At 43.6% G+C, this 20,861-nt stretch overlaps 1 protein-coding gene across 4 annotated transcripts in view; it reads right to left on the bottom strand.

Annotated features, from left to right (window-relative positions):
- TDRD12 (tudor domain containing 12) overlaps positions 1-20,861 on the bottom strand; it is a 77,073-nt gene that overhangs the window by 2,789 nt on the left and 53,423 nt on the right. For 3 of the 4 annotated variants that reach the window (XM_055553430.1, XM_055553433.1, XM_055553432.1), the window contains 13 exons: positions 20,477-20,594; positions 19,752-19,891; positions 19,404-19,621; positions 16,758-16,857; positions 13,134-13,321; positions 11,625-11,859; positions 10,092-10,184; positions 7,675-7,847; positions 2,010-2,119; positions 614-674; positions 415-528; positions 175-328; positions 15-90 (listed from right to left, as the gene is read on the bottom strand). In XM_055553430.1, coding sequence (XP_055409405.1) covers positions 15-90; positions 175-328; positions 415-528; positions 614-674; positions 2,010-2,119; positions 7,675-7,847; positions 10,092-10,184; positions 11,625-11,859; positions 13,134-13,321; positions 16,758-16,857; positions 19,404-19,621; positions 19,752-19,891; positions 20,477-20,594 — 1,780 coding nt within the window. The remainder of the gene's footprint in view (positions 1-14; positions 91-174; positions 329-414; positions 529-613; positions 675-2,009; positions 2,120-7,674; positions 7,848-10,091; positions 10,185-11,624; positions 11,860-13,133; positions 13,322-16,757; positions 16,858-19,403; positions 19,622-19,751; positions 19,892-20,476; positions 20,595-20,861) is intronic. The other variant, XM_055553431.1, reaches the window with a different exon arrangement.

Here is a 20,861-nt window from a genome sequence, read left to right as displayed (position 1 = left end):
GCACCTGCTCTTACCTTTGGCAAAGTGGCTATCCTCCTTATCCTCATCACAGTCTTCCCAGTGATCAAAATCAAACGCCACATTGGGATTCTGTTCAACATAACAATTTACATTACTTGAGAGAATAAAACATACTCAGGGTGTTAAGACCAAGCATGGTTGACTTCTACTCACCCTCTGTTTGAGTAAGCCACACCAAGACTCCCTTTGCTCTTTTGCAAGAGTGATTATAGGTTCGTCATATTTAATTATGCATTTGCAATCATCTTTTATTATGTTGGCTTGCAGCTCCAAATCAGCCAAGTAAAATTTCTCTCCTACCCAGGCACTAGATTTACAAAAAGAAATAAAGTCAGCCTTTTAAAACATTAGAAATTATTTCTATTTTGTTTTATAAGCTATACATAAACCCACCTGAAAACAACTCTATCTCTAAAGTATTTACATTTATAATCTTTTACATTCCTTATTTTTATCTTCAGTATGACCACATCCTCTTTTTGGAACCATTTTATTTGTGGGTGGAAGCTGGAAGAAAGGGAAGAGGATTATATACTCATCTCTGTGTATTTGCTAGGCAAGTAAGGAAAGCAGACCCCAGCAATGAGCATACCTTTTCGGCGGCTCTGCAGTTTTGTTAATGGAAGCACCTCCAGTGTTTTTAGGTAAAGTTTCTGTCCAAAAAGTCAAATTTTCCTATAGGTTATTTATATGTGACTCCATAATATATAACATATATATTACAAATAACATGTATATATGACTCCATTATATATATATATATATAATATATATATATGTACTTTTGACATTTTATGCAACTTTTAGTTGAACTACTAAGAATATGAGCATAAACTTCATAGTAACCAAAGTATCCAGTTGCAAAGAACAATTAAAAAACAGTAAAATGTACATCATTTAGTGTAACTAATAAAACAAATACTAGATTAAGAAAAGAACTGTTTCCCTTGACCAGTATTATGATTAAACGATTGGGAATGTAAGCTCTGTGAAAAAGGACCACACGTAATTGTTGGCCATAGGGCACCACTGCTCCAATGTGCCTGCTATCTCAACCTGCTAGGACCCCTAACGATCTCCAGAACAGCAGTCAGTACATGCAAGGACCACTACAGCACATAACGTTTTGTAAATCAGTGCAATTGAAATTCTCAATCTAAAACGACTGAGGCGTTCAAAGACTTGAGCAGAAATGTTTATAAGGGGCTTTGTTAACAATAGTCAAAAACTGAAAACAATGTCTTTCAACAGGAAAATGGGGAAATAAATTGCAGTGTATTCATCACAGAATGAAAGCGAAAGTGAAAGTCGCTCAGTCATGTCTGACTCTTTGCGACCCCATGGACTATACGGTCCATGGAATTCTCCAGGCCAGCATACTGGAGTGGGTGGCCTTTCCCTTCTCCAGGGGATCTTCCCAACCCGGGGATCGAACCCAGGTCTCCCGCATTGCAGGAAGATTCTTTACCAGTTGAGCCACAGGGGAAGCCCATATCACAGAATATAACTCAGCAATGAAGTGCCACTGCTACTTACAATAATCTAGATGAACTTCACAGACATAATGTCGAATAAAAGAAGACACGAGAGTGTATACCATGTGCTTCCAATTCAGCAACACTGATGGTATCGCAAGGAAGAACAGGGCTCCTAGGCAGGGTTACAGACAGGAAGGGTATATAAGGGAGACCACTGGGATTCTGGAAATGGCCAACAGCCTGACCCGGGTGGGGTAGTGGACATGTACACACAGGAAGATTCTGTATGTTTAAGATCCGTGCACTTTTACTGGATGAGCATTATACCTCAAATAACAAAAAGGAAAAAAGTTTCAGGGAAAAAAAATTGGAAGCGGAATTGTCAAAAATAGAAAGTTAGGTAACATCAGTTTATATCACCTTCTAATTCATCTAAAAGTGGAAAGCCTAAACATCAGAAAATTTCCAAGCATTAGTGACCTTATATTACCCATCTTTTAAATAACCAACCATGCTTTTGGTTTTCTGAGTTTGTCTTGGCATCAGTTCCTCTCTCTGAGCCCTTGTCCTCTTGCTGTGTGCTCGGCAGACAAGCACTGTCTTCTCTGGAAGAAGGTACCCTGGGCGGAAGAGGCAGAGGTGAACTGTGAGATGAAGAAAGAAACAATCTGGCTCCCTGCAGGGATTTCCAGCAAGAGGGAGGCAGGCCAGCCACACATGGCTGAGAAGTGCCTCCTACGGCAGTCAAACCTGCATGCAACCTACGGCTCACTGACAGACGACAAGCGGGTCAGCCCGCCTGGGCGCTGCTGGCGGCAGGTGCCGAGCGGCTGGTTGACATACGTCACGCAACAGGCGCAGGAACTCATTTGCCAAAATAAAATTCTTTTCAAATCACTTAACTGTGAGAATTGTATGCACCGCTGCCCACTTCAAAGAGGATAAAAGAGCAGGAAGTACAAGCCATCTCCTTTCCTCTCCTGTCCCAGCTTCCTAGACACCCTCTTACCACTCTGGATCTATTGCTAGAAACATTCTTTGCAAGAAAAAGCAAATACTGCCCTCTGTATCTTTCTATCTAGAACACACACACATGTTTAAACACATGGGAACCTACTACATTACATTCACTTTTCTATCCCTTACTTTATTGTACTTAATAACTGAAGATTGCACCATATCAATATATAGAGGGCAATCTCATTCTTATAAAAAATTGTGTTTTTCTTTTGGTTGTTTTAACAGGTAACCACATACATGTGGTTCAGTAATTTAGAAATAGATAGAAAGGTCTACACAGTGAAAAATCTCTCCCCTCCCCTGTTCCCCAGTCACCAATTTCCTTTCCCAAGGGAGAAAACAGAAATCATTTCTTGTGCATCATTTTTGAGTTAATGAAACCTAAAGGAGCAAACCTATACGAATACACGTATACACACCCCTATGGGTAGGGAGTGTGCGTGTGTGTGTCTCCAAAGGCACGTCTGACTGACACATATGAAGCCTGTGGCATGGAGGGCAGTGCCACATGGTCCAACCACTCAGGCATGGACCCCTTTCTCAGGCTTTGTTCCCCTCACCACCGTGCAGCCTTAGACCCTCTGTCGCCCACCCTCTTCTTCCGCCAAGGCTCTGACCTCCTCCTCCTGGCCCTCATTTACTGGGGATCAGTTCCTTCCTCCTCCGTCATGACTGTCCTCAAACACCAGCAAACTAGAGCCTCCCCATCCACTTTCCTGCACTCTAGGTTTATACCTCAATAACCTGAAACTCAAGTCCCAGACCCACTTGGTGTCTCCTCCCCTCTGAGCTGGCTGCTCTCTGGGAAACATCCTCGAACAGCCAACCCTGCCACTATCTTCTCAGTCCTGAGGACTCAGAATGACACAATTATACACGCCCCCCTGTGTCTGTCAACCTTTCAGGTCCCCAGACTCTGTCCCCCTTTCCATCTGCTGTAAGAATGGCGCCATGCTCCTCGATTCTGGTTCAGGAAATACACAGCTGCCTATTCATCTCTTGAAACGGAGTCCCTTCCTGGGAGGCAAGCTTCCTCTGTGGCTCCCGTGGTCTCTGCACTTCCCTCCATGTATGACCACAGGCGTCCAACACTCCTGTGCGACTGCAGAATCATCTGTGCACAGGCACTGAGCAGGGTGCTTGGTTCAGAGCCGGGCTCAACAGTAGTTTTGGGGCTCCCTGTAAGTGATCCACCTTTGTCTTGAGTAAACCTACTCAACTGCAGTGGCATCTTCAGTTTTAAAAGAATATCTCAAAAGTAAGTATGGAGGACTTCCCTGGTGGCGCAGTAGATAGGGGTCCACCTGCCAGTGCAGGGGACATGGGTTTCATCCCTGGTCCGGAAGAGTCCACAAGCTGCAGGGCAACTAAGCCCATGCGCTTCAACTACTGAGCCTGTGCTCGAGAGCCCGAGTGCTCCAACTACTGAAACCCGCGTACCTACAGCCTGTGTTCTACAGTGAGAGAAGCCACCGCAGTTGAGAAGCCCGCGCTCTGTTAACAGCTAGAGAAAGCCCGAGCAGCAAAGAACACCCAGCACAGCAAAAAAAAAAAAAAAAAGGCAAGCATGGAACAATTTTGTTTCCTGAACGTGTATAGAAACCAAAACATATTCTAATCCCACAGGTACCCAATTTTATTAAGATAGAAATCCTGTAAACTTCAGACAGTTTTCATCTTTGCCATGTTCTCTGAAATTCCCCTACACTGAGCAATAATTTAGGAACACTTCAAGGTCTCCCACGATCACAGCACTAAATCCGCCCATCAGTTTTCAATCCTTATTTCACGTGGCCTCAGGACCACCGTGCAGCTCACGGCTCCCTGGTCCGTGAAACTCCTTCTTCACTGCCATCCTGGATGCTCCCTGTGACCCCAGCTGGCTCCAGGCTGCACCTTCTCAGATGCCCACAGCTGGCCACCTCTCAGCAGTGGAGGCCCCTCAGCTGGCTCTTGACACCCAGCATCTGCTGACCACACCCTTGAGACCACACTCATACAGGTACGTTCAGACATCGGCTGCTTCGCCCACCTCCACACTACCATCCCAGTCTGAGCCACAGTCATCCTGTCCCGACCCAGGCACAGACTTCGTCCCCTCCAGTCTCTTCTCAACACAGCAGCCCAGGGTGCTCTGATTAATAAGTCTTTCCTCTGCTCAAAACTCTCTCACGGCTCCACTTCCTCCTCCGAGGAGCCTACTCCTTGCACTGGCCACGGGGTTCAACAAAATCCGACCCCAGTACCACTCACCGCTTCCACCTAGACTCTCCCCTTGTTCACTCCTCTGATCACTGTACCTCCCTCTCTGGTCCTGGAACCAAGGAACAACCAAGCCTTCTCCTGCCCACTCGAGTCTTCACCTCTCGACATCTGCCTGGGTTAGGACTCAGCTCTAGTGTCTTGGCTCACCATCTCAGACCCCAAACCACCTTCCCTTCGCTTCTGCATTAATCTGCTCCATCTCACATACCACCATCTGATCCCGTATGTTTCTCTGTAACATCTTTATCGTCCTTCTCTCCCCATTAAAATGTGAGTCCTTCATCTATTTAGTTCACTACTGCATGCCTAGTAGACACTCAATAAATGTTTGCTGAATAAATGAATGAATTTTTAAAATTTCAACTTTACCTACTGGCAACTTCAATAAAAAGTATTTATCTGCTAATCAGGTCAACTGAAACAAAGTTAGACAGAAGAAATATTTCAGCATCCAAAACAAAATGGTGGACTAGGACACTCCAAGTTCCTATTTCCCTCTAGATAACACTGAAAGAACTTCCTGTTCCCCCAGCTCTACCCATGAAGCCAGAGAGGGCAGAGCCGACCTTGTGAATTATTTGTGTAGTCCTTTCTAAGCTGTCTGGAGCCAAGACAAGACACTCGCTCAGAAAAGTCCTAAGAAGACCCTAAGCTTTCACCTCAGGCTGATTTCTAGGGCAGAATGTGGAGAAAACAGGACACTTGTGCATTGCTGGTGGGAACACAACACTTAGCTGCTGTGGAAACAGGTTGTCAGTTTAAAAAATGAAACACAGAACTGCCACAGGATCCAGAAACTCCAGAAGACCTGGAAGTAGGAACTTAGGTATCTGCACACCAGTGCTCACAGCAGCACCATTTACAGCAGCCAAATATCCACTACGGGTGAGTGAATAACAAAATGCAGTGCCGCCAGGGAAGGCCAGTGTAGCCGTGCAGCGGAAGATTTTTCAGCCTTAACAAGGACAAAATTTTGACGTCTGCTATAACATGGATAAACCTTGAAAACATTATGCGAAGTGAAATAAGCCAGACAGAGAAGGACAAATGTTGTAGGCTTCCCTTGGTGTGAGGTGCCCAGGATAGGTAAATTACTGGGAACAAAGCACAGAGGAGGTTCCCGGGGGCTGAGGGGAGAGAAGAAAGGGGGTTACGGTGTACTGGGCACAGGGTGTCTGGCTGGGATGTTGAAAACTTCTGCAAATGGACTGTGCTGATGGTCACACAACGTGAATGTGCGCACCGCCGCTGTGCTGTATACTCGATAGTAGTCAGAGAAAAACAGCGTGTGTTAACACACATATGTGGAATCTTAGAAAATGGGACAGATAAACGAACCTGTGTGCAAAGCAGAAACAGAGACACAGAGAAAAAACATACGGTCACCAAAGGGTGGAAGGAGGGTGGGATGAACCGGGAGATGGGGACTGACATATATACGCTGCTATGTATAAAACAGGTAACTAATGAGAACCTACTGTATAGCATAGGGAACTCTACTCAGAGTTTTGTGGTAACCTAAATGGGAAGGAAATTCAAAAAAGAGACAATATGTGTATACACATAGCTGATTCACTTTGCTGCAGAGCAGAAACTAACAGAAGATTGTAAAGCAACAACACTCCAATAAATTTTTTTAAAAATAGTTACAGTGATAGATTTTATGTGTATTTTACCACACTTTGAAAAAAACAAAAGTGAGAAATTCTGTTATGTAAATTTTAACACAATTAAAATGCAGTTTAAGAAATTACCGATAATTTTGCTAGCTGTGCTAACAGCACTTTAGTCAAGTTTTTTAAAGCCTTTTGTTGTCCCACATCCTCATCAACACTTGGTATTTCCTTTCTCTCATTTCCCATGGCTATGAAGTGGCACCGCTCCACTGTGGTTTTAACTTGCATTTCCCTGATCAGTCATGAGCCTGAGGACCCTTTCACATATTAATTACTGGACAGCTAATCAATGAATTGGACAGTGTGCAGTGTCTGTTCACATCTTTTGTCCTGTTTTCTACTAGGTGTCCGCTGTTTCTGACTGAAAGGAGTGCTTGATGCAAGTCCTTCTGGTGGACACACATGCTGAGTCCAACCCTCCCGCGGGGCTGCCAGTATACTCTCTCAGAGACTTCAGAAGTCTCTCTCATTATCTTGCTGTGGACATGAAAACTGGTACAACCCATCTGGAAAACTGTTGAGCAGTTTCCATTCCATTCTGTCAAAAATACATTCGTTAGTGCACCAAAGCACATGACGAAGAAATGTTTAAAGTGCCACCTGAAGTGGCCCAGACCTGGAAATTCCTCCCACCAAAAGAATGGGGAAATAAATCACACCGTGTTCATACAACGGAATATGACACAGCAATGAGCATCCATGGTCTACAGCTGCACGCACAATATGCATGAATTCCACAAGCAACAGTTAAACATGCCAGGAGACACAAGAGACACATGGCATGGCTCAAAGAACGAGCCCGGGAAGAGTCATCCGCGTTGTTTTGTGTCTGGAAGGCGGGTGCCCTTGGGGAGAACCAGGAGGCAGCTCTGAGTGGTACCCTGTTTCTGATCTGGGCCAGTTTCCACGCTCAGAAAACCCATTAAGCCATACTTGGTCTGTGTTTGCCTTTCTGGATGTGTGGTGTCAATAAAAAGCTAACAAAAGTTCACTCTATAAGTGGTATGGTGAAATAATATATTTGGAATTTGTTTTATAATAGTCAGGCAAAAACAAAAGTGTGGCCTGGAGTGTGAATAAAATAAGACTCCCCAAATGTGATGGGAACACAGAGACTCATTAGACTACTCTACTTTCAGCAAAAATGTTCATACCACTTGTGAGTTCTATTTCCACAAAACAGCTCTTCCAAAGGGGGACAAAAATCCACTTACAGGGTCTGGTTCAGGCTTTCTTCAAAAGATGGCATTTTAGCTCCTTTGTATAATTTTTTCAGTTGCTCTACATGTTCTGAGTTATCAATGCCCATTCCCATTGACAAAATTTCAGCTCGAACATTATAATCAATGACAGAAGTTTTCAAGTTTGAAAGTTTTGTAATGTGCACCTTGAATCAAAGAAAAAATACAAAGTTTACAAGAACCACACTTAGCACTTTAGATGAATCACAAGCATTCTCTCATGGCCTCCCTAGCTCACTGTGCAGTGTTCGATGCACCAGGGCACATGCCACCACGCGCAAGGCTCTCCTCATCAGAGCCTTCCAGAACCCAGCCTCGTACTGGGGAAATACGACCAGGTGTGGAGCAGGGACCAAGATCAAGTCCTGGGGTAAAACCCTGGACAAGACCCATCCGTGATGCTGTAACCACATACCCAACTCTTAGATCTTTCTGGTTTTCCTCTCATACTCTCACCTCTCCTAACAAGAAGGCTCAGGCTCTGTAGAGGCCCAGAAAGGGCCTATGCCAAGGCTCTAGATCCTGTATCTTGGACAGTTTCCTCCATTTGTTTTTTTTCTGCAACCAAAATATTCTCATCCATTTCAGTTTACACAAAATTAAGTAAAACATGGAAATCTGCAATTGTCTGCTTCCTGTTGGTGGGAGGTGTGGCCCCAGGGCGCTCCTGGGTTGGGGGAGCAGACCAGGCTAGCAAGGCAGACGCACCTCCCCAGGAACCAGGAATTGGGAACGTTCTCCCATCCAGGAACAGGGAAGAACCTTTCTCCTCTCAGGCTGGGGACCACGCTGCTGTAGGGGGAGAAGGCAGTGGGGTATGTCTGTTTCCCCCTCAAGGTACCATTGACATGGTTACACTTTGGAGCTGAGGAAGCGTATCTGCCACATGGGTTTTCTTTTTTTTTTTTTGCTTCCTTCTCTTGGCTGTAGTTCTAAAAAAAATCCTTGCTTATTAATAAAGTTTCCATTTTATTTCTATAATAAAGACCCACCACAGTATTATTATGACATCAACTAAGAACCACCCCATCCCCGCCGCCCAATCGCTTCATTTACCTACACTGGTGGTCTCTACCTTCCCTTCTAAAAATCATTTTTCTCCTCTTACTTGTAAATCTTATACCCAAACTCATCTTTTTCAGTGTTAAGGCTTTTTCACTCTTAGGGGGAAAAAAAACTTTTAACAAAACAGCTTTTATGAACTGAATTCCTTTAAACTTTATAAATAATCATAATAATTAAGATTTAAGTCTGCTGCTACTGTTGCTGCTGCTAAGTCGCTTCAGTCGTATCCGACTCTGTGAGACCCCATAGACGGCAGCCCACCAGGTTCCCCCGTCCCTGGGATTCTCCAGGCAAGAACACTGGAGTGGGTTGCCATTTCCTTCTCCAATGCAGGAAAGTGAAAAGTGAAAGTGAAGTTGCTCAGTCGTGTCCAACTCCTAGTGACCCCATGGACTGCAGCCCATCAGGCCCCTCCGTCCATGGGATTTTCCAGGCAAAGAGTACTGGAGTGGGTTGCCATTGCCTTCTCCGGATTTAAGTCTAATAGAGCAAAACTCTGAAGTGAAAAGTAGAGTCCCTGGGGTGCAAGCAAAGTGGAGACGCTGCTGGCCTGAGAGCAGATCTCAGAGGGGACACCCGAGGCCCTGGCCTCGCCTTCTGTCCCGCTGCCCACCCCCACAGCAGCTCCCCAGGGCAGCTGTCTGCTCATGCGTGGAACCCCAGTGCCCCATACAGGTCCGGGCACACAGGAGGTGTTCAATAAGTATTCGGTGAATGGATGAGGTAGAAACCATGAACATAATAAAACCCATCTTGGAAAGCCTGAGGACGGAATCCTCCACACTGGTGACCACGTTTAAGATCATTCACAACTAGACCAGCACACGGCTGTGCTCCTGCAGGGCAGGGACTGCCGCAGGGTTTCCCACCGCTGTGGGCAGAGGGCTGTGAAAGGAGACTAATGGTGCACAACTGACTCCTGGGAAAGAACTGTAAACGGCAGAGACTGTCGCGTGTACTAACAACAGTTTCATGAATTTTCTCTTGGTTGTATGTGTGAGCACATGTGATTTATACACACATGCCTGTGAGTGCTGGGTTACAACATAAAAGATTCCCTTCAACCATAAAACCCATGACCACACATTCATGACCCAAATAACACGAGACAAACTCTCCTTCACACAGAGCCCTTATCAAATAAGCCTCCATTTATGTGAGGCAAAGAGTTATTTAAGCAACAGGTTAGAATAATTTGGATAATTGCAGGGGCCTGGAAGATCTCATGGCAGGCTACAGTCCATGGGGCTGCAAAGAGTCGGACATGACTTAGGGACTGAGCACATTCAAACACATGTTTCTTTTCAAGAAAACTGCATTCTTACCATTGGATCAATCCAAACTGTATTTCCTAAAGCCAGTATCACTTTTGCATCATGCAGTTTTCCAATAATTTTATGATGAATGTACCTAGTAACCTGAAAAAAAAATACACATAAGTAAATTTATCTGAAGCTTTAAGGAAATACTTAATTCTGTATGTGCTCAATAGTTTCAGAAAAAGCTTTTCCGCGCCTTTCATTTGAGCCTCACGACCACCCCACGAAGCAGGTTATGGAGGCCATAATGCCCTGACACCAACAAGGGTAACCACCAGCGGAGAAGGCCGAGGACAGGTGCCAAGTCCCAAGCACACAATATTCCTGCTGCTCCCTAGGAGGAGGCCACGCGCGGGGGCTGCTCACACCAGTGACGCTGGGGCTGAGGGGCCCTGGTCTCCACTACCAGTGTGACTCGCTCTCTCACTCTCATCTAACTTCTAAAGAAATAAACATGTATCATTTAAAGACAGGCTGACAGCTGACAGGAATGAGAGCTGTGCATCCACATTAGGACGTGTGGTGTGGGGCGTCCACAGGACGGCCCTGTACTCAGGACGCACGCTTGCACCTGTCCTCAGTGCCCTGTCTACAACCCAGACTTTTCACTTTGCCATCTGCAATGGCTTCTTTCATATCCTAGTAATCAGAGTGTATGAAATGCAACCTTCCTCTGAAGAATTAAAAGCCTTGCTATGAACAGGAATCACTGCTCTGGTGATGAGCAAGACTGTCTGCCTGGTCTCTCCGCCTACCTGGGACAGCCGTGTGCGCCGCGTCTTGGCACAGGTGGACTTCTTCGCCTTCAATGCCTTATCTGGTCTACTTGGTGACATCCTAGTTACCTGTTCTGAAGGACCCAGAGGAAACGTCCCTTCCTTTGGAAGCTTTTCTGGACTTTCTCTCTTTCCTTGCCCATCTTCCCAACTCCAGTGGAATTACCTGGTCCCTCCAGAGAGGTAATAGGGGTATCCACTCTTGTAGCTACTTGTACTGTTTATTCTCTTTAAGTGACAGTCAGTTTATTTTTAGCACAATGCATATTTTATACCAATTCTAAGTCTGGAAGCACTATCGATAATGATGGCCAATCATGTCTGGCACCCCTCTGAGGGTTCAGAGCTACGTTCAAAGCACAGCGCTGGGAAGTGCATTCCTGCCTACAAACATGAGGCATTTCACCCAAACCCAGTACTCCAAATTCAAATACACCTCAGTTCAGTTCAGTTCAGTATAGTCGCTCAGTCGTGTCCGACTCTTTGTGACCCCATGAATTGCAGCATGCCAGGCCTCCCTGTCCATCACCAACACCCGGAGTTCACTCAAACTCATGTCCATCGAGTCAGTGATGCCATCCAGCCATCTCATCCTCTGTCGTCCCCTTCTCCTCCTGCCCCCGATCCCTCCCAGCATCAGGGTCTTTTCCAATGAGTCAACTCTTTGCATGAGGTGGCCAAAGTATTGGTCCTCAACTCCATGTTTATTCTGGGTTAAATATATTCTAGAAGTCAACAAATACAAAAAGCCCAAATAACCCACCTTTGGATTCCATTCAATTTCATTGTCAGCGGGTTTCACTCTACAAACGATAAACTCCACAGCTTGGGGGGGCAGTGTGTGGAAACTCTCTGGGAGGTGCAGCAACTGGTCTCTTGTGACGAGTTCAGTCCTGCCTTCATCTATGAATTTCACAAGGACATTATCCAGGGCCCACGTGTCCTCCTTCTGGTGCATCTCCAACACCTGAACCCTGCAGAATGACAGTGGCCTCAGACTGACACAGAGACCCAAAGGGAAATTAATGTCGCCTCAACTTACTTGCTAAAAGCAAATCACACAGAAGTTTCCCCCAAACTGCAGGGCTTAACTCCATGCTAGAAATAAAATAGCCAGAGTCAGCAAGAGCACTTAGCCCTGATTTATTTATTTAATTCAAGTATAAGGGCTTCCTTAGTAGCTCAGATGGTAAAGAATCTGCCTGCAATGCAGGTGATCTGGGTTTGATATCTGGTTCAGGAAGAACCCCTGTTGTAGGAAATGGCTACCCACTCCAGGATTCTTGCCTGGAGAATTCCATGGACAGAGGAGCCTGGCAGACTATAGTCCATGGGGTCACAAAGAGTCAGACATGACTGAGCAACTGACACTTTCACTTCATACATAAAAGATAGTGTAGCATTCTGAAAGGAGGAAATTCCTTTATCTGACAAGTTAAATGTTCCAAGGTTCTCGATCTGGGCTATCATCAAGAGAGGACAGGTGTGGCATTCAGCGGACATGGGAGCACACACCACGTGAGGCAGGATGGAACCCTGACTGCCACTTCCTGAGCAGACCTTAGACAACTCACATAACCTTGCCAGGGCTCAGTATACACACACAGTGAAAGTCGTTCAGTCGTGTCCAGCTCTTTGTGACCCCATGGACTATATAGTCCAAGAAATTCTCCAGGCCAGAATACTGGAGCGGGTAAGCCTTTCCCTTCTCCAGGGGCTCTTCCCATCCCAGGGATCGAACCCAGGTCTTCTGCATTGCAGGCAGATTCTTTACCAGCTGAGACACTAGGGAAGCCCAAGAATACTGGAGTGGATAGCCTATCCCTTCTCCAGCAGATCTTCCAGACCCAGGAATTGAACCAGGGTGTCCTGCATTGCAGGTGGATTCTTTCCCAGCTGAGCTACCAGGGAAGCCCAGGACTCAGTCAGCTTATCTGTAAAATGAGAACTGTGCTCATTTTATGGGAATTTGTAAGAATTCCATGAGTTAAAGATGCACGTATGTGCAGGACAGTGACAGCTTGATGACAATCACATATAAATGCCACCCTGTCATCCATGCTCTGTGCTCAGCAGTCCCATGGCCAACGGGCTCGGGAGTAGAGCTGAGCTGGGCATGTGGGCACACGACCCTGCCACCACCCTCCTGGGAGGCAGCCAGGTTCAGTATATGCACACCGGTCAGATGGACAGAGATGAAAATAGGGATTCAATACCATTTAACGTTACCTTATGCTTCACAACTTGTAGAGATGAAAGAGAGACATTTTACCTGTGAAAAACTGATTTTTCTGCTAACCCATATAATCCAAATTTCTCTATCTTTTCCACAGTTGCTTTATTACTGGAGTCTTCAAAATACTGTTTCATCTCAGCATTAAGAGTTGCACAAAGATCCTCATGTTTATCAACTATACGACCAAAGTAATTTGTTGCATTCAAAACATAAAAGGGTATTATCTGAAATATAAACAGTAAAGTGAAAGTGAAATCTGCTCAGTCGTGTCCGACTCTTTGCAACCCCATGGTCTATATATATATAGTCCATGGAGTTCTCCAGGCCATGAAACTGGAGTAGGTAGCCTTTTTCTTCTCCAGGGGATCTTCCCAACCCAGGGATCGGACCCAGGTCTCCTGCATTGCAGGTGGATTCTTTACCAGCTGAGTCACAAGGGAAGCCCATAAACAGTAAACATATCCAGAAAACAAACTCATTAGATGTTGGTAGGAATGCAATAAGGTATAGTCACTTTAGAAAGTTCTGCAGTTTCTTACAAAGCAAAATGGTCTTACTATATACAATCACAGGTAACAGTCACACTCCTTTGTATTTATCCAAGTAACTTCTGCCTACATAAAAATCTGCACTTGAGTATTAATCATAGCTTCATTCATAACTGCCAAAAACTGGAAGCAGCCAAGATGTCCTTCAGTAGGTGAATGGATAAACTGTAGCACACTCAGCAATAAAAATGACCTGCTGCTGCTGCTGCTAAGTCGCTTCAGTCGTGTCCGACTCTGTGCGACCCTATAGACGGCAGCCCACCAGGCTCCCCCGTCCCTGGGATTCTCCAGGCAAGAGCACTGGAGTGGGTTGCCATTTCCTTCTCCAATGCATGAAAGTGAAAAGTGAAAGGGAAGTCGCTCAGTCGTGTCCGACTCTTCACGACCCCATGGCTGCAGCCTACCAGGCTCCTCCATCCATGGGATTTTCCAGGCGAGAGTACTGGAGTGGGGTGCCATCGCCCTAGTGAGTCATAAAAAGGCAACGAGGAATCTTAAATGCAAACTGCTGAATGAAAAGTGAGTTCAAAAAGCCTACACACCCTATGACAGCAACTATATGACATTTTGAAAAGGGGAAACTACAGACAGTAAAAAGATAGGTGACTGCTAGGAACTCTGGGGAAGGGCAGGTAGAGCACTCAGGCGATTTTCAGGGCAGTGAAAGTCCTCTGTGTGATACCGTAACAGTTACCTGTGTCACCGTACATTTGCAAAGTCTACAGAAGGAACACTGCAAGGAGCGAACCTTAAAGTATAGGTTTCAGTTAATAATAATCTATCAGTATTGGCTCATCAATGTCACACATGTACTACAATAATGAAAAGTATTAACAATAGGGGAAACTGGTGGGATCAGGGTAGGCGGGAGTGAGAGGGGAATTCTGTATTTTCTGCTCAGCTTTTCTGTAAAACTAAAACTGCTTGAAAAAATAAAATATATTAATTAAAATAACAACAACAAAAGAGCAGATGTGTAAAAACCACCCACACCACAAGAGCTGCAAGGTACCCCTGTCCGTGCAGGAAGCAGCACTGGGAGGCACGAGTGTGCCCGAAGGACTGAGAACAGGAAGACCCCACAGGGCAGCAGGTAGTCACTAAGGGTACACTGGGCCTGGGTGACCAGGGCAGCTGACGCTGGAGCATTTCCACGCGCTCTGACAGTGCGGGAAGGCTGGTCCCACGAGACTTCCACTGTCCACCCAGGGACAAGAGAGACGAAGGAGGAGAAAGGCCAGACACACCTCGGGGGAGGGACACAGAGCCCGGGCATTTCAAACATGTCATAAACTGTGTTCCCATTTTTTTTTTAACAAGACATGGAAACAACAGAAATGAAAACTCTGTGAAATTATAGAAACCTGACCCACATCACTTCCTTAAATTTAGGGGAAAGGAATTCTATCTAAAAATGAACAACAGCAAAGTATCAAGGTCAAATTCCATACTAAGTTATAAAATAAAAAAGACAATAAGCAGCAGAATAAGTTGCTAGACACAATGAAAGCCACTAGGAACGTGTATCCACAGAACAGATGAAACTGTAACCTCCGCTTTCAAAACAAGCTGCCTTTCAGCTTGTTGATTAAGAAATTAATTAATTAAGAAAAGTGATATATGATATAAAATGACAACATAAATCACAATTTTAAACTCTAGAAATGAAGTGACAGAACTTGGGAAATAATTAGAAATTAAAGAAAAAAACCATTTCAGCAATAAAAACTGTATTGGGGTTGAATGGAGATTTACCCCACCTGCCCAATCTGCTCCAAAGAAAACTGTCTCTGTGCTAGCTCCCAGGATTTGTGACTGTGACCTCATTGGGGAAAAAGGTCTTTGCAGACGTAATTAAGCATCTCTACATGAGGAGATTACTGTGGATTATCTCGCTGGGCCCTTCATCTACCGACAAGTGTGCTTTGCAAGAGGCAGAGAGAGAGGTGAAAGCGATGAGGTGGTAAAGGCACAGGCTGGAGGGACGCAGTACGAGCTGAGACAAGCCAAGGAACACGTGGAGTCAACAGAAGCTGTGAGAGGCAGGGAGAGGACGGGCCTCCCGAGTCTTCAGATGGAGCACAGCCCCTCGTTGGCACCTTGATTTTAGACTCTGGCTTCCAGGACAGAGAGAATAAACTTGTGTAAACAGCCCCAGGAAACAAAAACCGCACAGCCACACAAGAGGGGAGCACAAGTATGAACGAACCCAACAGATGCACCTTAGGGGAAAGGGAAGGTGAGAACAGAACACTCAAACTCAGAAAGCAGCAAAGCAATAAAACAGCCACAGCAAAGTGACAGCTCAACTCAGTAATTCTACTTGCACCTCAGAATCTCCCCAAAGGAACAGTCACAGGTGTTCTGAAAAGGGCTGTGTAATCAGCACATTATTTTTAATGGTCCCCAGAGGTAAACGACTTTCTTTCTTAAAATATAACCGAGGACTTCCCTGGTCCTCCAGTGGTAAGGATCTGCCTGCCAATGCAGGAAACACAAGTTTGATACCTGGTCTGGGAATGTCCCACATGCCATGGTGCAACTAAGCCTGTTCCCTACAACTACTGAGCCCGTGCTCCGCAACAAGAGAAGCCACCACAATGAGAAGTCCCTGCATTGCAGTGAAGAGTAGACCCCGCTCGCTGCAACCAGAGAAAGCCCATGTGCAGCAATGAAGACCCAGTGCCGTCAGTAAATAAAGAAATAAAATTTATATTAAAAAATTTAAATATAAAATATGTATATATAAATATATATTTAAATGCATAAATATAAAATAGTTATTTATATTTATATAAAACAAAATAGTTAAAACAAAATTTATATATATTTCATATATATATAATTTAAAGTATATATACATATATAAAACTAAAAAGTCCTTAAATTGTTTAAGTGGTTTATCTATCTTCCCAATTTAATCTTCGTTTTCTGAACAAACTGGTACCTTGAAATAAGGCACCATATAAGAACACATACCTAATGTCAGATTAATGGAGGTATGTTAATACTGTCATAATTACATTCTATTAAATTCTACCACTCAAAAATGAAACTTGTTCATTAAAGCTAACCATTAATCATTGGACAAAGGATCTTTAACAGAACTTACTTTTATGTATCCAAGCACCGGTAGAGTTTGGCTGGATAACTTCCTTGGTATGTCTACTTCTGGATTAACACGGTGCCGGTCAGGACAGATCCTTCTGTCTCTGAAAAAAAGGAACAGGATTTTAAGCCCAGAAAAAAAAAAATAATTTTCAACATGAATTTTAAAGTATCCTTCAAGAAAATTAATCTATAATTGAAATCAGAGATGCTGTAAAGTAACCATATTAAATCCTTTAGATGACACTGCTGCTGTGCTAAGTCGCTTCAGTCGTGTCCGACTCTGTGCGACCCCAGAGACGGCAGCCCACCAGGCTCCGCCGTCCCTGGGATTCTACAGGCAAGAACACTGGAGTGGGGTGCCATTTCCTTCTCCAATGCATGAAAGTGAAAAGTGAAAGTGAAGTCGCTCAGTCGTGTCCGACTCTTAGCGACCCCATGGATTGCAGCCCACCAGGCTCCTCCGTCCATGGGATTCTCCAGGCAAGAGTACTGGAGTGGGGTGCCATTGCCTTCTCCGAAATGTAACATGTAAATAAACAAAATATACTTCCAAAGTAAAGATTCTGAATCAGAAACACATCACTATAACCTACAACAGAGGCCAATGAACCTCTAAACCAGGAGCCACTTAACCCAAACTGAGAAATAGTTAAAGCTTCAGTTTTTTTTTTTTTTTTTTTTTAAAAGCTTCAGTTTTAAAAGTCAGTATTTTATTTAAAAGCATTATGGAAATTGTTGCTAATAACGTGTATAATGTACGACAATCGAAAAAAGAAGTTAATTTCAACAGTTATCTTTAAATTCCATCCAGTGGATATCTATCAGACATCTACTACATAGTCCCAGAGATCCACTGATCAGCTACTGGCATTGTGTCTGGATCCCTAAGAGACCTCCTGAGTGTTAAGATATACCTAGGCTCTCCAAACTGATCCACAGAATCAGTGCATTTGTCAAAACTCCAGCAATGTTTTTGAAGAAACTGACAAGCCTATACTAAAATGAATATGGAGATGCATTAGAATTAAAATGCCGAAATAACCATTAGGAGCAAAGTTGGAGGACTTACATACCATTTTCCAAGACCCACTATATAGTACAAGCTACCTTAAGAAAGTGCAGTACTGGTTTAAGAACAGACAAGTAGACCAATGCAACAGAGAGCATCCACAAACAGATCACATACACTATTGTCTGTTTATGTCAAAGGTACCAACTCAGTGAGAACATAATGATATTTTAAATAAAGAAAGCTGGAGCAAGGGATTATCCATACAGAAAAAATTAAACCTTGTCCATGTCAAACACTATACACAAAAATTAGAGGAGAATGTCATAACCTAGAGATAGGCATATATTTCTTATCTAAGAACACACAAAAAATAGTAACTGTAAAGTGCTTCATAAAAATTAAAAATATCTGTTCACCGAGACTCGAAAGAGTGAGGACTTCCCTGGTGGTTCAGTGGTTAAGAATCCACCTGACAATGCAGAGTACACTGGTTCAGTCCCTGGTCTGGGAAGATTCCACATGCCATGGGGCAACTAAGGCCATGCGTCACAGGACTGAGCCTGCCCTCTAGAGCCCGCAGCCACAACTACCGAGCCCAAGTGCCACAACTACTGAAGCCTGAGCGCCTTAGAACCTGTACTCTGCAACAAGAGAAGCCACCACAGTGAGAAGCCTGCGCACAACTAGAGAATAGCCCCCTGCTCACTGCAACTAGAGAAAGCCCGAGCGCAGCAACGAAGACCCAGTGCAGCCAAAACGTATTAATTAATTAAGAGAGAGTGAAAAGGCAAGCCACAGACTGGGAGAAGATTCTCAATGCATATCTGCGTATCTCTGACAAAGCAATTATATCTAGAATAAACAAACTACTCCTATAAATCCATAAATACCTCTTTCCCATTTTAAAAATGGGAGAAAGACCTGAACAGGCACTTCACAAAAAAGGACGGTCACATGTCCCACAATCATGTGGAAAGACATTCAACATCATGAATTCTTAGAGCAATACATATGAAAATCACAGTGATCTACTCCATGCCCCCATGAATACTAAGAGTTGGTGAAGATACAGAGCAATTCAAACTCTCTCATAACAACTGATGGGATCATAAAGTGACGAACCACTTTGGCAAAGTTAAACACGTCTGCCTCATGACCCAGCGACCCCATTCTGAAGTAGACACCCAAGAGAAATGGGGGCACATTTCCACAAAAAGACATGTACAAGAGTGTTTGCAGCAGCTTTATATATAAAACAACTCACAGGCCCATCCAGAGGAGAATGAATATAGATATAATCACACAATGGAATTCTGAGCCACAAAATAAATAAATAAAATACCAATACATGGATGAATGCAACAGACAGTTGGCTGAACATACCACAATTCCATTTATATAAAATTCAAAACCTAGCAAAATTAGTCAGTGTTGGTAGATAAAATGAGGGTGGTTACTTCTGGAGGAGGAACAAACTGGGAAGGAGATGGAGAGGACCTCTAGGAGGGCCCCTCAGAGCTGGGTGTGGTTCACATGGGTTGCATTACCTATATAACTACCCTCAAGCTATAAATGTACCATCTATGCAGTTTACTGCATATTGTATTTAAAAAAAAAAAAAGATGACTGGCTTACTTGCAAAAACCAAAAGCCTTAAGATATGGACAAAGAGGCCTTCTGGCTTTTCTATCTTCTTTGGCTTCCAGAACCCCCGCCGTAAACTCGTACAGCTCTGACGGGATCTTGGCATCTGCTCGCTCCAAGTAGCGCAGGATACCAACTGCGTGGCAGGCATTTCTCTCCGAGAGCAGCAAGACAGATTTGGTCTTTTTATCTCCCTGTTCTGCAGAACCCTTAAAATTGGGGGCAAATAAAGGAAGTGAATCATCCATACTGGTCTAAATGATAAAACTTTACAGACTCTAAGTTTGTCATTACGTGGAAAATGCCAGTGAAATAGTAAATAATGCATATGAGTCAAACCTGTTCAGTTAAACTCTGAAAATGATCGGACATGCAATATAGGCGTCCACCGAAAACTTTTGGAGAGGAAGGAAAACTGAAGTGAATGACACACGTGGCATCGGTGATGGCCAGGAGCGGGATGCAGTCATCTGTGAGGGCTGGAGAGAAAGAGGTGACGATCTCAAAAAAGGCTGGGATTGTACCACACCCACTTCACGGAGAAAATTCCAGGAACCACACTTCAAAACATTTATTTCATTTTACTGTTGAGATACAAGGAAACTTCTTTCCCATTTCTTTTCCCCAAATTTCAAAGCTCAGTAATTAAATTTCAGAGAAAACAGTCTCCTTTTTAACTTGAAAAATGCCTCTATTACAAATCTAAGCTGCCTATGTAATGCTTTCACTTATTTAATACAAATTGACTTTTGTATTTCCAATACCAAATTTAGTGATCATTTATGACAAGTTTCATCACAGGCATACATATATATGACAGTGATCCTTAAACTCGACTCCAGGGAGCACATCTAGACCAAGGGTTGCTGACCACTGCCCTGGAGATACCTGAACTTCACCTCAATATCAATTAACTGAAGTTAATTTTCACTTTGAAATTAACATTACTAATATATTCTTAATAACTCTGGGAATAAGAAATTTGGAGAAGAGGTAAATAAATCAAAGAATAATTCCTATTAGTTCAGCCTTCTCTAAATAGAAGTAAAAATTAAAATACTTACCTAATACAATGTGAGAACCAGAACTTAACTTCTTCTTCCATTGTTGTGAAACACTTTTTAAATTAAAAATCATTTCTTTATGCATTTTCAAGCAAAATATGGAATTGCTTTCTACCACCTGAAGATGAAACCAAAGGGGCCAGTTCACACTCAGGAATATAAACTTAAGAGATAATTTTTCATCAGTAATTATCAATTACATCAATATAAACCATTTAAAATTATCTGTGAGGGGGTTACCTCACTGATCCACTAATTCTAAGAATGAGATGGTTGTAAATTTAAATATACTTTCAAAATTCTATCATTTATATCTAAAAACATGCTCCAGTGAAACAAACATTACTTTGCTAAAACAATTTTTCTTCCTTTTAAAATAATGTGT

The sequence above is a fragment of the Bubalus kerabau genome, chromosome 17, assembly GCF_029407905.1.
Source record: "Bubalus kerabau isolate K-KA32 ecotype Philippines breed swamp buffalo chromosome 17, PCC_UOA_SB_1v2, whole genome shotgun sequence".
Classification (NCBI taxonomy): domain Eukaryota; kingdom Metazoa; phylum Chordata; class Mammalia; order Artiodactyla; family Bovidae; genus Bubalus; species Bubalus kerabau.
The sequence above is the reverse complement of the archived record's forward strand: the minus strand, read 5'-3'. Positions and strand labels throughout refer to the sequence as shown.